The sequence below is a fragment of the Fundulus heteroclitus genome, chromosome 6, assembly GCF_011125445.2.
Source record: "Fundulus heteroclitus isolate FHET01 chromosome 6, MU-UCD_Fhet_4.1, whole genome shotgun sequence".
Classification (NCBI taxonomy): domain Eukaryota; kingdom Metazoa; phylum Chordata; class Actinopteri; order Cyprinodontiformes; family Fundulidae; genus Fundulus; species Fundulus heteroclitus.
The window spans coordinates 5,484,543-5,500,452 of NC_046366.1; the positions used below are offsets into that span (position 1 = coordinate 5,484,543).

General features: G+C 47.2%; 1 protein-coding gene across 2 annotated transcripts in view; it reads right to left on the reverse strand.

Annotated features, from left to right (window-relative positions):
- The window catches only part of LOC105925192 (TSC22 domain family protein 2), a 33,414-nt gene extending 18,538 nt beyond the window's left edge, over nt 1-14,876 (reverse strand). The window contains exon 1 of one of the 2 annotated variants that reach the window (XM_021315627.2): nt 12,536-14,876. In XM_021315627.2, the coding sequence (XP_021171302.2) occupies nt 12,536-14,205 (1,670 nt within the window). In that variant the 5' untranslated portion in view covers nt 14,206-14,876. The remainder of the gene's footprint in view (nt 1-12,535) is intronic. The other variant, XM_012860919.3, reaches the window with a different exon arrangement.
- Between the last annotated feature and the right edge of the window lie 1,034 nt (nt 14,877-15,910).

The window sequence follows — 15,910 nt, forward strand, 5'->3', positions numbered from 1 at the left end:
CTAAAATCAGTATTGGCACATCGAACCTTTACAAAAATCATCGGAAATGGGCCACAAACCCCAGATCGGTGCATCGCTACGTTTAACATTCCTTCAGTGTTTCTTACAAGGACACCGTGTCCAATGTCAAGGGACGGGTGTTGGGGGTGGGGAAGGAAACCCTCCTCCTGCCCTGTTGACCCCACACACTCATTTTACATGCAGACACACTGCCTGGTTGTCTTTAAAAAAACTAAGCAGTTCTCTCCCACCTCCACACACACACACACACACACACACACACACACACACACACACACACACACCCCCAGCGGGGGAAAGAGGAGCTGATCTACAGCATGTGTGTGAATATCACAGCAGCCAAGGCTCTTTCCTAGAAACCTCTGGCACAAACTGCCTTTGTCACATTACCTCATGACTAAACACTCTCACTCTCTCCTGCAGCTCTGCAGAAAATCACTTTGCGGGCATCGGAGCAAAAGCTGCACACGTCCACACGTGTGGCGGGCGCACCCCCCAGAAAGAAGCCCCCCCGCCCCAAGCTAAAACTCTGAGAGCTCTGGACGTCTCTACTATCGGCCCAAATGGTCTAAATCAGATGACTCAAAGTCCTCCTGGTGAAGGAGGCGAGCGCCCCGGTCGTGTTCCCTGGTTTTTAGCAGCAAACACTCGCCTCTCAATGGCTCCCTTTGTAAGTTTGAAACACAACATGTCAATACCATTTATGAAAGCTCCTCTGTGTTCATCACTGCCAAAAGTAAAACCCAAAAGCCCTGGTATCAGAAACGAGAAGGATGGAAGGAGGAAAACACAGAGCGGCGGATACTTAGGACCAACACAGAATCCTTCTTTCCCCTTCGGTTCAGACCTCATGGCTTAACGCAAATAAGGCTAATCTGGAAGAACCATGATCTGAAACATGTCTGAAAGCAACTCCAAGGCCTGGAAACAAACCAAAGACCCTTCTGGCACACGTCCGAAAGTTGATGTCATCTGACCGGGACATGATACTTTTTTTCTTCACCCTCGTCTTTTTCAGCAAATCAGAGGCATCGCGTCAATGATTCACTCCCAGCTCACTGACTGGACCTCCTAATAGCCCTGCTAAGTCACTAATAACACGAAAACACCCAGAACCTGCTTCGGCGAAGAGCTGCCACTTTAAACAAAGAGCCTGCCGGGGAGCAGAAGAGCAACCAGAAGCACAAGACAGGAAACTAGGAAAGTGCAAATTGTTCGAGGTGAGAAAAGAGAATGTGTCAAAATGCATTCAGGAGGTTTTTTTCCATCACAGAGGGCGCCGAGTAAAATACTGGTGATGGTGCCTCCCCTCAACATGGCTATGAAGGTCATTTTAACTTTAATCAAGCATCTGCACCATCCTTTATCCATTGAGTGACAGAACAAGATACAAACGCCGATGAATTCAAAAATCAGTAACTAGGTGAGTAAGTTTGAAGGGTAAAACTTAACCATACAGCCTAATATTTGATCAATGTCCCTGAGAAAGGAGCGGAGAAACTAAGTGATTGTGTAGCCATAATCCTGTCTGGATATCTGACCTCTCTAATCACAGCTGGGAGTTATAAGTCGCCTGGCACAGACTCAACTTTTAAGCCCAGTCCATATTTTTAACAGGTTTGATGTCAGATGCTTAATATTAGCCTGATTTATCTTTTCCAAAACCAGTTTGGTTGCATCAATCATTGATTCACAATCATAGCGTTTCTCTCTCCTGACCGTATGAAATCAGGAGGAGACAGAAGATCTCCACCTCTGACTCAAAGTTGCGTGGGCGAGTGACTGGACCTGAATATTCAGCCTGATCAATCCAGGCAGATGAAGCCATCAGATCTGAACGGTTCAAACCAAACTGGCTAACTTGCACCAGTAATAACAGGACAGACCATTATGGCTGAGTCAAGTCAGCTTTTTGTTTTATTGGGCGGAAAACCAAACATGAGGACATTTGAAAACAAAGGTTTTCTAAAGAAGGGCTGCTCTCCTGCTCAGTTTACTGTGGCGGAACAAAAAGCCTGGACTTAGTGAGACATTTTAATTAGTGAACATTGTTCTCTGAGTTGGAGATAAATCTATTGAGATTTTCAGATATCACCATTATCTTAACATTTTAATGTAATTAAAATGGGATTGTGAAAAAAAAAATTTCTTGGACTTCAGCATAATTAACTCAGGAGGGCATCTAATCATTCAGTTTCATGGGGAAAAACAGGAAAGCAGAAGGACGGCCTGTCTAACCTCAGACAGCATCAGGCAGCTTTAAAATATATATTTCTTATCTAGACTAAAATCCTGGCTGCAACATCAGCCTGAGCCACTCTCCTGCACCGTGCTGCTGCGGCTGGTAACAAAACACTTTGGGGAAAACTGTCATAACTTGTTAACAACTTTAACAAAATGAGGTGAAATAAGAACTAAACTAAAATTGATGCATGTTGACGCATCTCTACAGTCAGCCTGGTCAATGAGGCGGACGGATCGTGCCAGGCCTGTTGCTGCTGATTCTCAGCTTAGTTGGCTGGTTGCAATCCCGGTCAGATTTTGGTCTGATCAGTAAACCTATCGTACCAAAGCGCCAGTAGCTTTTGCTAACGACGACTTTTTGGTGTGAAAGTTGGTTACTGTGGAAAAAGACTGAGAGTTTGTTCTTTTCAGCATCAGTGAGGTGTTCAGAATAAAGTCGGGTGTCAAACAACAGCTGGAAAAAGCCGTTTAAAAAAAATAAATAAAAAACATGTTTTACAGAGATTTACTGGCTGCTAAAACATCAAGCTAGGCTACAGCGAGTGGTTGCACCTTTGCTACTTAGCAACGTTGTGCTTGTGCGTTTTGGTCGACTTGTTCCTGTAAGAAAAGAGCCTTTTGCCCCGGGGCGTTAGCTTGTACTGGGGACATTTTATCCAACAGGCAAAGGAGCCACTTGATCTAAGGCTGACCTCAGCAGGTAACGGCAAAGCTGATGGCATCCCACAAACGTTGCTCAGTTTATCCTGAGCTTCTTAGCATCGTTGGTGATCTTTCAGAGCCCAGAGTTAAGGTACGCCTCCATGTTCACTACAGGAAACGAGCGCAGGAACGGTTCTTTAAACAGTAACAACAGCAAACCACGTCAACCTTTAATAAATCTAAATCTATTATAGACGATGATAACAAGCTGAGCATCTTCAGACCTCACGCACGTTAGCCCTGATCCAGTGGCCTAATCATCTCCTCAGCAGACCCTTCAGCTTTGCAAAGGTCTGGTAATGAAGCAGTCAGTAGATTCAGGCATGTTGAATGAAAGGGAACATGTGAACCATGCAGGAGAACGTTCTCTGGGGACCCACTTTAGACGGCACTGCTAAAGAAGGCTCCGTAAAAGTTGGCTCCTTTTATTTATTGCCTTTGTTCTACACTAACTTCTCTCTCATGCACGCGCTTGGCCATGGCCTCTCTTCCCACTAGTGATAATTCACGACCAGGACAGACCTGAATAAAACATCTTTACACTGTTGCTTGTTAAAGGGAAATCTATACAGGCTGAAAACCTCGTTGGCAAATAAAAGCTTTACAAACGCTGAGACGTCCCGGCCCGAGGGCTCAGATGTGCCCGACGTCTGACCCGCTTGATATGATTTAGTAAATGGTCCTTTAATTGAAATCCAAAGATTTGAATTTAGGCAAGTGCTATGTCCGGCTCAACTGACCTAAAGTGAAGGTAATCGTGAATCATTTGAGTCCCCTTAGTTCAACTGTAGTTCAGAAACAAGATTTCTGCACCGAGCAACATCACACCCCGCTTAGACCGAGTTGGCGTCGTCGCTCGCCTCGTCAGGACACACGGCGCCTCTGCGCGGGGCGTGTAGGTGACGACCCAGGCCGAGGCTGCAGGATCGGTCGGAGCTGAACGACGCATCAGAGGCCGGGAGGAGGCAGGGTCCACGGAGAGCTCCGCTTGTTTACGCACAAGCCGGCTGTTCTGACTGAACCGCTGTGGTTTACTCCAGAGGAAACGTGCCCACCAAATGCCAAACGATACGAGCGGAGAGCCTCGGCGTGGACGCAAGGCGAGCTGAGGAAGATCAAGTGAGCGGGAGGCGGAGAGCCGAGAGAGGGACGCAGGCTGAAAACAGGATACAGCAGGAAGGAGTAGAGGTCACTGAGGGGAAAAACCCAAGTTGTACATGCTGTCCCAGCGTCACTGCAACACACACAGTCACACTGGCCATGTGCACATGCTCTAAACTTCACAATCCCATTGAAGTTTGTTTGGATTAAAAAACGAAAAATTATCAGACTGTAGCGTTTATATGGGCACAAAATCAATTAATGCGATCACTGTGTGCGTTTATATGCACCAGGCTTTATTCAGAACAGAACCACTGACATGCACAGTTATCATACTAACTTAAAAAAGTTCTGTGTTTGCTGAACGACAATAAATAGTAAACAAAGGAGTAGCGTATGAGGTCTCCTGTCTTCCAAGCGCCCACGCTGGACGTGCACCAGCTTCTAATTACGGTTGAAACGTTACAGAATAAATAGTTTTGAGCTCTTTCCATGTTTCCAATAGGAAGTCTGTATCGGGAGCACAGACAGTTTAGCACATGCACACTCAGGTCAGTTTGCCTCATTCAGAATAACTTGATCCTGACAAGCGTTTACTTGCATGCTGATGGGATCATCGATCGGCATAAACCACGCCTCTCATTGGGATTATAATTTCATTTCGATTGAGTTTAATCCGATCACAACATTCCGATTGGCTAGTTTACACGGCGCATCGCTATTCCGATCCGCCCTTTATGCTAATTACCCTTGTCCATGTAAGCGTACCCAGCGGAACCAGGAACACGCCCTGAAAAGGCTGCGGTGCATCGGGCAGGACCCCAACCTTTAAGATGTGAGCAGAGGTGCCCCTCCCCAACATATTGCCTCACAAACACCCTCTCAATTCACAGTGGCAACTATGCCTCAGACCATACTCTCCTGTGTGACCTGCGTCCTCTGATAGTTTCACTAGACTCAGGCTTCCAGCACAACCTCACTGCACACATTTTAGACTGCTTACGCATCTGAAAAAGTGCCTGTGTGTACCGCCTAGGGAGTAATCGTCACCTTTACTCTAACATTTCTGACGCTCAAGAGGATAAAGCTGAGCATCCTTGCTATCCTCTCCTCAGTCAGTTGGCTTTAACCCTTCAGAAACAGAAACGATCCAGCTGTTTTTTTTACATGGGCATTAATACCTCTTAAAATGTTTTCCATTTTGTCATATCAAAAGGTGAGGTGAAAACATGGTGGTGGCACCAAGCTGCTGGGATGCTTTTCGTCAGCAGGGGAAGGTTAGATGGTCAGAGTTCATGACATGAGGAATGAAGGTAAACGATACTGGGGAGAAAACGTAGCAGAGGCTGCCCCAGAGATGAGACTGGGACAAGAAGGATGGCAACCCTAAATGTGCAGCCAGAGCTGAAAGGGAATGTTTAAAGCAGCAGAAAAACCCCGTTCAGGTTTGGACATAAATCTAAGTTCAAATCTGTAGCGAGCTTTAAATAAATAAAAGTCAAAGATCCATCCAACTTAACGAAGCTACAGCTACTTTGCGATGAAGGGGCAAAAATGTCCGTTTTTATATGCACAAAACAATCATTAGGAATCAGGGGAGCTGAACACACTTCAGAAAATATCTAGAAACCCATTATTGTGGTCATTTCACTTCTCAACTATGTGCAACTTTGTGTTGGCAGGGGCCCCAAATCCCAATAAAACACACTGGAGTTAGTGGTTGGAGAAAGGGTGTGACTATTTCTGTGAGGCACCATACGCCAAAGGATGGGTTCATCCAGATATTACCCTGTACCAACCATTAATCTGGAGCTTCTCAGGTCAGAAATACTGATGCCATTTCTCATAAAATCACAAACCTAAAAATCGAGTCATGCATTAGACGTTGGCATTTCATCTGAGCATTTTTACTGCTCTCCATTAAAAACCTGCCATTTGAACTGAACTAAATCATGTTGATGCCAGATGAGCAAAGCGGCGTGTGAAGGAAGGACATTAACTAAGTGCTGCAGAAACAAGCCCAAACTCTGCTGCTTCCTCTCCTGATTCTGAGCATTACTCTGGCGCTGCAGCGGGTCATCTGCACAGGAACCACACACCCTCACACCGTCTGCGACAGTCAGTGGAGTCACAGGTTCAAAACCCAGACGCTGCACCAGAGGAAGGCAGGAGGGACCGGCTCCACCAGCACCAGCAGCTACCCTCCGACTGATCGACATCATCCACACCTAGCGTAGAAAGCGTTAGCCACATGCAGCAGAGAGAGACAGTAAAGTAGGCCGACACACCCTCTTATCAGGAGAATAGGGGCACACTGCAGTAAGTATGATAGGGGCTGGCTGTCATATGAGCCCCTTCCTCGTATCAGCGTAGGCGACCTCTTACAGGAAAACGCCGGTGTCCGTGCACAATAACTGTTAAACAGGTACTCCACAAGAAGCCGCGTGGTCACAGGACCCGTGTCTGCAGCAGCTGACTGGAATTAATGATTATACAAATATAAAGACGTAGAAAATCTGAGTTATACAAAAGCTGTTGATTAGGAGAGGCCGTTCCGTGAAGTAAAACACGCTGCTGCTGCTGTTAGCTGCACCATCTAACTAACCTGGGTGTCCACAGGGTCAACATCTGGAACGCCCCGCCTGTAGAGGAAGGTCTGCATGAGAAGCAGACCTGCTTCTGCTCAGAGTCACAACAGAGTCGATATGTATACGCCAGGCTTTTCCACGACGTCGGCCATCGTTATCTAACATGCGGCCATCTCCGGCTACCGCGGCCAGACACGCATGCATGGTTAGCTCAGAGTCGTCAAACTCAAGAACCTTCCTCAGACAGCAGGCCAGAACCAGGAAGTACAGACCGTTCCAGAACATTTCAATATAAGCACAATTTAAACAAAGTTACATATGAGAAAAAAAAAAAATGGCTTCTGTGGATCTGGTTGAAGTCAGTGGTGTTAAAATATACCAAAGTTTAAAAAAAGTTTAGAAAACGTGACATGACAGCAGAGTGACACACAGAGAAATGCTGTACAGTGTAATACTCCTGCCACCACTAGTACCGTATTATTCGGACAATAAGCCGCACCGGACTTATAAGGCACATTAAAGGTTCTTCCCAAGTGTGTAATATCACTCTGCCCCTGCGCGTACACAGTTCTCTCCTGAAAGGGAGAGAGTCTCTGTCGGGAGGACAGCGCAGCTGGACTACACTGCTTTGTTTCTAACATAAGGCCAAAATAAACTGAACTTTCATATTAAATTAACTTACTAGATTTATTGTTGCTAGCGCGTACTGCGGGCGTGGACTGCCTTACATGAATGCACTTCTAGTTTCAACATTACAGTCGGGCAGTCTTGTAGACAGCTCAGCGATCCCAACCTGCGTAACGGTGCATAGAAGCGTAGGCGCTAGTGAGTGTGACTGGGTGAACGTGGCACCAGTGGAAAGCACCCTGGGTGCTCAGCATGGCTAAAAGAGCGCTATACTGATTAAATTTATTTACCATTTCTATTTAGTAACGCAACACTATCTCCTTCACCCGTTGCTGCACACTGCCTGTCAGCTGACTAAAACAAATCCCTTTCCCCTCACAAGAAAGATACATTAGTCCGTTTGTAAATAGTTCCATACAGCCATACAGTTGAAACTAAAAATAACTAAGAGTTACACAATAGCTGTGTTTCCATCTCATTTTGAGCGAACTTTAAAGAACAAAAATCTTAAAAAAGAAAGTGTTTCCAATTTACTGGTTTGTAGCGAATTAACCAGGAGACGCACAGCATAAGGTTGTTATACGTTGACGTTGGCCGAAATAAAGAGGAAGTAGATGTTGCTAACTAGCACGGACCACAGATCAGTAATGGAGCGAGGCTTTAATCAATGTGCCAAGTTCATTTTCTTCTTATGGATGAGACTTAGAAATGCTCGATTCCCCTGGTCGGTCCACGCGTATCTGTTGCTTCCAGACCTGTTTTTGAGCGTTATGGGAACACCTGAGAAGATGTCAGCAGCAGAAACAGCTGATCAGCCACGTGAGCTAAACCTTCGCTACATCAGAACTGATTCAACAAATGCGTTTCCCTTTCCTCTTTAGCGCATTTACTATATTTCGAAAAAGGTAAAAAAAACACCTCAAGTGAGCATAAGATATGTTTGTTTAGTGAATTTTAGTGAGTTTAGTGCGCATTAAAAAACTAGTGTAACACTATTTAAAACCTAGGGTCGGAAAGCAGCAGGTACCATTCCTTTAGGCAGCCCAGCTACCTGAGCAGACAGCCCAGCTAATATCGGCTCAATAAAATGTACCAATCAGGCTTTTCCTGGTTGATCCACATCTCTGCCGTCGTTTAAAGGTCTGACCTGCCAGTTCCATTTCTCCCTAAAGATCTTAAAGACATAAAGTTGGAAGATCTGCAGCAGGTTTCTTGGTAAAGACTGAGATTTTGAATCCAATAGAAAAGACAGGAATTAGAATATGATCCCAATTCATGCATCAAAATCCATAACCCTGCTTCAGCAACGCAAAATGCAGAGTGCATGATGTTAGCTGGTGTGTTTATAGCAGGACTAGCACTTAAAACACTTTAGATGAAACACAGAAAGAGATGAGTGCATGAAAATAACAGCTGTCCGAGTGCAAGTGAATGCAGCACGGAATGTGACGGTGAGCAACTAGTGAGAGAGCGGAGGGCGGCACCGACGGGTCCGGTAGGTTGTCAGAGCACCGTTTGATGACGGCGTTCTGATAACAGAGCTGTGGATAACAGGCATGGGGGGGGGGGCTGAACGATGCCTGTGAGGGGAAGCTTCACGTGTAAATGAGACTAGAGCGCTCCAACATTTGAAATCTAAAGGCAGATAATATCTGTGGAGGAATGAGACATCCTGAGATGAGGAGAGGAACGTGAGGGGAAGAAGGCTGAACGTGTGTCAGTGTTGGCATTTAACCCACAAAGCTTCTCTTTTTACTTTCTTCACCCCTTGGGTTGTTTTTGCACCATTCACAATGAAAGGCCAGACGTTAAGAAAAATACCTTGCATATAGGGGAAATGTGAAAATCTCATTTCCACTAAAATGTATAAAAAAAAAAAAAAAAGGAGAGAGAGAAGTTGAACAGTTGTGATTATAAAGCTGTATGGCAGAAACCCCGTCCTGTTAAATATGGCTGGAGGATTGGGCAGAGCACGGGGTGCACAGGTTTAACAGGACCGAGGCGTTTTAAATCTGGCTACATCTGGATCTGCACGGCTGGAAGAACCAAACTGTTGTACGTCATCATAATCTCTATTCTTTGTGTCCGTTAATTGATTCAGTCACTGACCAAAGCCATCACAACTGAAAAACTTTGCTTTTTTGGTTCAAACATTTCCATCTGATAGAAATGCAGTCATTTCATGACAAAGTGATTCATTTCAAAATCATGTCCTGCCAGTAGTTAATTGACTGAAGTATGAGCTCTTAGTTTTCAATCAATTTGCTGTTTGTTCTCTATTTTTACCTAAGTTACCAAAAGAAAGAGATCAATGTTACAGACCGGATCATTAAAACTATACTGATCAATAACGTTTTAAGAACCAGTGGAACAAATGTTGCTGCTCTGTTCTAAAGGCAACTATCGCTTAATCACGGCATAAATTTTCTATACCGTGGCATTATTACTCAAGGTTAGAGTTTTATATTGGTTCTAGTTCACTAAACGACCCACATCCACCTGAAATACAACTAAAGCGTTACCGCCAGGACTCTAAAGTCTGCACTTCCTGCCTGCTCTAGATTCTGCCATCGCTGTGTGACTGTAAATGGAAACCACTGAGAGATTTCGGGCACTGTATCATTTCCGCTAATGTTTGCCATCTACTACAGCTGAGAAGAGAGATAACTTCAGGAAGGCCGGCGCTCTCGTAGCCGCTGAAAAAGAAAGCGCGCGGCCCTCGCGGCGTGCGCTGCAGGAGTTGTTCCCCTCCACACCTGTGCAAAGAGCACCACACGCAAAAACGGGTCTGTGGCAAAACTGCCTCTGAGTGCGTTTGTTTAAAAGGCACTAAAAACCTCGGGTAAAAGTGCAAAGCCGCGCCGTCACGAGTGTGGCAACACAAACTCGAACACTCTTTGCTTGTTTATATTCCAAAGTATTTTCCTGAGCAGGAACTGGCTTATTAAAAGGTCAGGCATGCGGCTCGTTTACAGGGAGGCCGTGATTAGCCCAAGGCTACCGGAACAGTGAGCCAAGTCACGGCAATTTTTTAGCTGCGCCTTAAAGGCCATCAGAACGAACACACACACACACACACACACACACACACACACACACACACACACACACACACACACACACACACGGTCCTGGGGCCTGGGCGGGGAAACAGAAGTGGCTTTTTGCTCAGGTGCAACTCTTCCGAGTCAGCTCCCATTTTACAGGCGTGATCGCCATGGTAACCTGGGCTGCAGACCCCGAGATAAGAGATCGCCGTGTCAGAGCACCGGGTCCGGACCAATAAATTCTCGGGGGGGGGGACAGAGAAGAGGAAAGAAAAGTGACAGTGGTGCATGCTCAGCGAGAAAGGTCTCTTCTGTTTTCACGCTGTCAGAGTGAAACTGTGACTTTTACAGAGAAGCATCTACAGAAAAGGAAACGCTCCTGTTGTCTAAAACAGGCTGCTCGCTCCACCAATTGTTCCACAGACTTGAAGCTGGGGTTTCGTTTTGAAAAAGTCTTACATTTTTAAAGGGGACAGACACATCATACAAAATCCCCTTTTTTTAGCCCTTAAGTACATTTTGTTGTCTGCTTGAAGTCTCTAGGAGTGCAGAAAATGTGAATGTAGTCTATTGTAGATACCTAGATTCTCTTTGGCTCGTGTTTTTCAGGCCTTTCAATTTTCTTCAATTTCCATTATGTGTTTTGAACAGTTATGTCACAGTATTTGCTGCGGAGCCGCTAAACAAGGTCATGGACGTCAGGCTCACCAATTCTGCAAAGCCGGCATTTTAATCATTCCTGCAGCGATTCTGTAGTCTGAGCTGACGGATGCAACAAGTCTGAAGCGACGAGTGGATCGGTGAAAACGTTCGGCTGTATTAACCCACACAGTTTATCACATCGCCCCCCCAGTGTACTACAAAGATGGCTGAACGTGCTGGAGTGAAACGCTCTGCCACCTGAAGGGGGGGGGGGGGGGGGGGGGGGGGGGGGGGGGGTTGAAGTGCTTCCCTTAGATTTAAAGAGACGGCACCAAAACGAGTTGCTCTCAGACGCACCTCAGGACAGGAGGAAAAGAGAGGAAACAATGACGAGGAATTCAGTCTAAACGCTGCAGCTCCACTTTATAAAGACCCACTGAATGATTTTAACGTGAAAAGCAACGCATTAAAAAGCCTGATATGTCCCCTTTAAAGAACATTTTATTAGCTGTTAAAACATCTATTTAACAAACCGCTTCATTTTAAAATACAACAATCATGCTTTCCAAGCAATTTATAGTTTTCTTTGAGATCTAATTGGACCTACCACTCACCAATAATTTTTTTTTTTTTACACAATAGAAAATGTGCTGCAGGTCCCTTGAATTTCACAGAAAATGAACGATTATGCCACGTTATGAGCTGAAGCATATAATATAAGCAAAGTTTTTACTAAAGTTAAATTAGAGCACAAGCGGCTGGCTGACATGTTTAAAGGCGTTCCACAAGTGACCCGCCCATCAGAGCAGTTCAAACCAGGCCGTTTCCCATCACTGGCTGAACGACAGGAGCACACTGAATGTTTATTCTACCTTCACGATCAATAAATGTTGTTTTTCCAAACAAAGAGCTCTACTAAAAATAGTCAGGGATAGGTTTCCCTCAGGTTTCATACAGCTGGTAGAGCTAGTCTTTAACGCTCCGCGGTTTTGGCCATTTCTTTTTTAGTTTTTTTAGTCCTTACCTTTTCTTTCTAGTCTTGCGGGGTTTAGGAAACAATCAGAAATAATAACGTCAAATCTAATCTGTTTTCTGATTAGACCAGACAGTCTGCTCTTAGAGGAAAAGGTTTAAGCGTGTTACACTGGCAACACATCAGCGCACTTCCCAACACACTCTGATGTAAACACGAGGTTTTCTGCCTCAGCGATGTGTTGCTAGAGCTGGCCTCAAGTGTTGCTCCTGTTTTCCTCTGTCTGTCGGCCCAAACGTAAATTAAACCTTTCCTCCCCGTGCTCCACTAGTCTTTTCCTCCCGTCCATCCTGACGGAAGTTAAGGCAAACCGGCTCTATCTGGGCAGATAAATGAGCAACAAGTGCTGCAGTTCATTTGACTTTTCACCTTCCTGTGATGGCAGCTAGTTGCTGTGCAGCACATTCATTTCCCTCTCATGTCATTTTTTAACTGGGCTTCTAATGGGGAAATATGTAAACGGACACAATCATCCTGTCAGTCACCAGAGACACCAGAGATTCTTCACATAACAAAGCAGGATGTGTTACCTGTCCTCCTCGCCGTCCACAGGTATGTGGATTCCAAACAGGCTGGTGACAGCAGGAGAGCCGAGCTGCAGGGCGTCCGGCATGAAGGGCTTTGCAGCCTCCCTCCCAGACACGACCGGAGACTGTGCAACGATGGCTCCCTCCGACTTCCTTCCACCGCTTGCCTCCACCTGTCCAAATCCAGCTGTGGGGAGGCCTTGGGCCCCCAAGGCCCCCGGAGTCATGCTGTGTGCTATCTGACCGGGAGGCAAGCTGGTGGTCGTCACGTTTGGCATGGTTGCACTGGAGGCACTGAGCACGGCAGCGGGCACGCTGGTGGGCGCGCTGGAACCCGCTGCGACAGCAGGCACGCTTTGCCCGCCGGACGCCGCCGGGTGGCTGACAGGCTGGGGCTGCCCGGCCGGGGCGTACTGAATTGCAGTCTGATGCGGGAGGGGGGATCCAGCGACCAACACGGGCCCCCCGGGGACTCCGAACCCTAGAGGCTGCTGTAAGGCAGCAGGTACAGGTCCGCCCCCTGCTGCGCCTACGTCTCCCACCTGACTCACAACGGAGGCTAAGGAAGCCGGCGGCATGAGAGCAACGGGGATGTGTCCACCGCTCACCGCAGAGAGGCTCGCCACGGGAACAGGCGGCCCCCCCGAAAGTCCCGGGGGGACAGATGCAGGCTGAGCCTGCTGATAATACTCCGTCTGGTGCTGAAGCAGTCCTGACGACTGGCTGGTGATGGGGTGGACCCCAGGAAGCGGCTGCTGGGCTGGGTAAGGAGGAGGCATCACCGGGGACTTCTGTAAGTGGCCTTCAGGGAGGGGCAGGCCGTTCTGTCCGATGGGGAGCAAGGTCTGAGCAGCATGAGGCTGGAGGAGCCCCATGGAGGACTGGGGTGGGGGGGCGCCTCCATGCTGCTGGCTGCTGAGGCTCTGATGCAGGGCCTGCTGCTGCGCTGGCAGTGAACACTGGGATCCCTCCGCCATGGAGCCCACACCAGGCCCAGAGTGCGTGGCCGGGGACACAGTGGAGCCCACGGAAGGTCCAAGCCCACTGTCTCTGTCCGCAGCAGGGTCCAGCGTCAAGCTGGCGTGCCTTATACTGTCTGTCCGCGCGGCGTGGGAGCTCTCCGAGTCCTTCTCGTAGAACTCCGTACACGTCCACCTGCCTCTCCGGAACGGCTCCCCGGTACCGTGATCCAGTTTGATGACCCTGAAGCGCGACGAGCAGCTCACCGTGGAGGCGGCGGAGCTGCTCCCCGCAGCAGTCTGGGAGGTGCCGGCCGAGCCACCGGGGCTGGCCGTAGCAGGGGGTGCCCCGGTTGTCACGCCGGCCCCCGGCTGGTGCTGGCCGCCATGAACGGAGCCGGGCGCCGCAGCTTTTCTCGGCTCCCCGCCGGTGCCGCCTCCCGGCCCAGACGGCGGGGCGGCCTGGGGGGCGTTCGGCTGCGCCTCCGCCTCCCCGGCGTTGTTCAGCGCCTCGTCGGAGGAGCTCCTCTCGCAGGCGGGCTCGTACTCAGCCCGCGACACGTCGTAGATTTCCGACGACATCTCTTCAGTCCGCGACTCGTCCGGGTCGTCTAGACTCTCGGTGTCGTCGGCGGCGCCCACGGCCGCCACTTGGGCCTGAGTCACGCTCGTGATCTGGAAGCAGCTCTTCTTCTTGGCCGGCATCTTCGACATGTTGGCCGGTCTGATTCCGGCTCCCTTACGGCCGCGTGTTTCTTTCCTCCCTCCTCCGTGAAAACGGGGCCGGCTGGTGGACGCGTTCTCTTACTCCCAGCTAGGCTTAGATCATAGTAAAGAGCACACTCGGGTCTGTTTTCCTCTTCCTACTTAGCTGTAATCAAGATGAATCTGCGCCATCCTCTTCCTCTCTCTGTCTCCTGTTGCGTTTCATAAAGCCAGGCGCCGCACTTCGTGTCTCCTTGCCCAGCCTGGACGGCGACCGGTGGAGGATTTAGGGTCCGTCCGGACCGGCCTGCTGCTTCCTCGGCTGTCCACTCGTCGGCCGGCCGTTGTCGCAGAGCGTGTTGCCCGGCTGCACGAGCTACTTCGAGCTAAGGAGGCCCTTCACTCACTGAGCTAGCATACAAGTCGGGCCAAGTGGCTGCCGCCGCACACTCCCCCTCTACGTCGGCACAAGTATACGAGACATGTCCGCGGAAGCGTACGCACGTCTCAGCTGCTTCGCCGGCGTCAGCGCGTCCGTCGAGAACACGTAACTTTGTAGCTATGTGTCGCAGAAGATCAGGCAGACCTCAAAACGCTGCGCGTGAAACGAGTGATAATCTTAACAGCGCCGACTGCTCCCTTCCTCTCTCCTGACAAGATGGCTATGTTGTGTGCAGGCGCGCTGCATTGTGGGTAAAACAGCTAGTGATGCGCAAGGGTGTTTACGTATGGCCAGTTTGTGAATCACTCTTCCTGTTGCTTTCATGAACCGTCGGAAAAATTAGAGTTAACCAATGACTAGGCACTCTGTCATCTGGCTAGCAGTGAAAATAACAGAAGTAATCTCAAGAGCTTACCTGACGTATAAAATATGTCATATGCGCCTGATACTGAACATTCAACGTCTGTTTAGTTTTATTGTTGCCGTTATCCAACAAAATAAAGACTTTAGCATATATATATATATATATATATATATATATATATATATATATATATATATATATATATATATATATATATATATATATATATATATGGCTCTTAAAACGTATGTGCTTTCCTATGCAGAAGTATTCACATCCCGGAACTTTTTCACGTTTTGTAAAGGTACAATCACACCTTCATACCTTATTTGTATTTTATGCAACAGACCCACACAAAGTATTGCATAATAGAAAAGGGTAAAGACGTTATATATATATATATATATATATATATATATATATATATATATATATATATATATATATATATATATATATATATATATATATATATATATATATATATATATATATATATATAAATGAATAACCAAATAAGGTGGGAAATAATTTTCATCTCGGACATTCAGTACTGAAGTCGAAAACCACATAAGAAACAACAATAAAATAGGAGTGAAATGCATCATTAAAATGAAAATAATTTCTAAACGTCTTGAGATTTCATGTGGTTGGATGTTCACAAATTTTCATTGCTTGTTGTTATTTCATCTTTTACCTTTTTCTCATTTTCTTCATAGTTGGTACATCTGGTCTGGTGTTCTGTTAGCTGTGACATCATCCAGGGAAGACAGCTCACCCGCTATTACCATAACATAGAAAAGATTCCTGGATAAATGTGTGCTTCTGTGCTTGTTTGTCTCTCTCATTTTGTCTCTGCTCTGTCTTCTCTAACTCCCAGTCGGTCGAGGCAGATGACCATTCACACT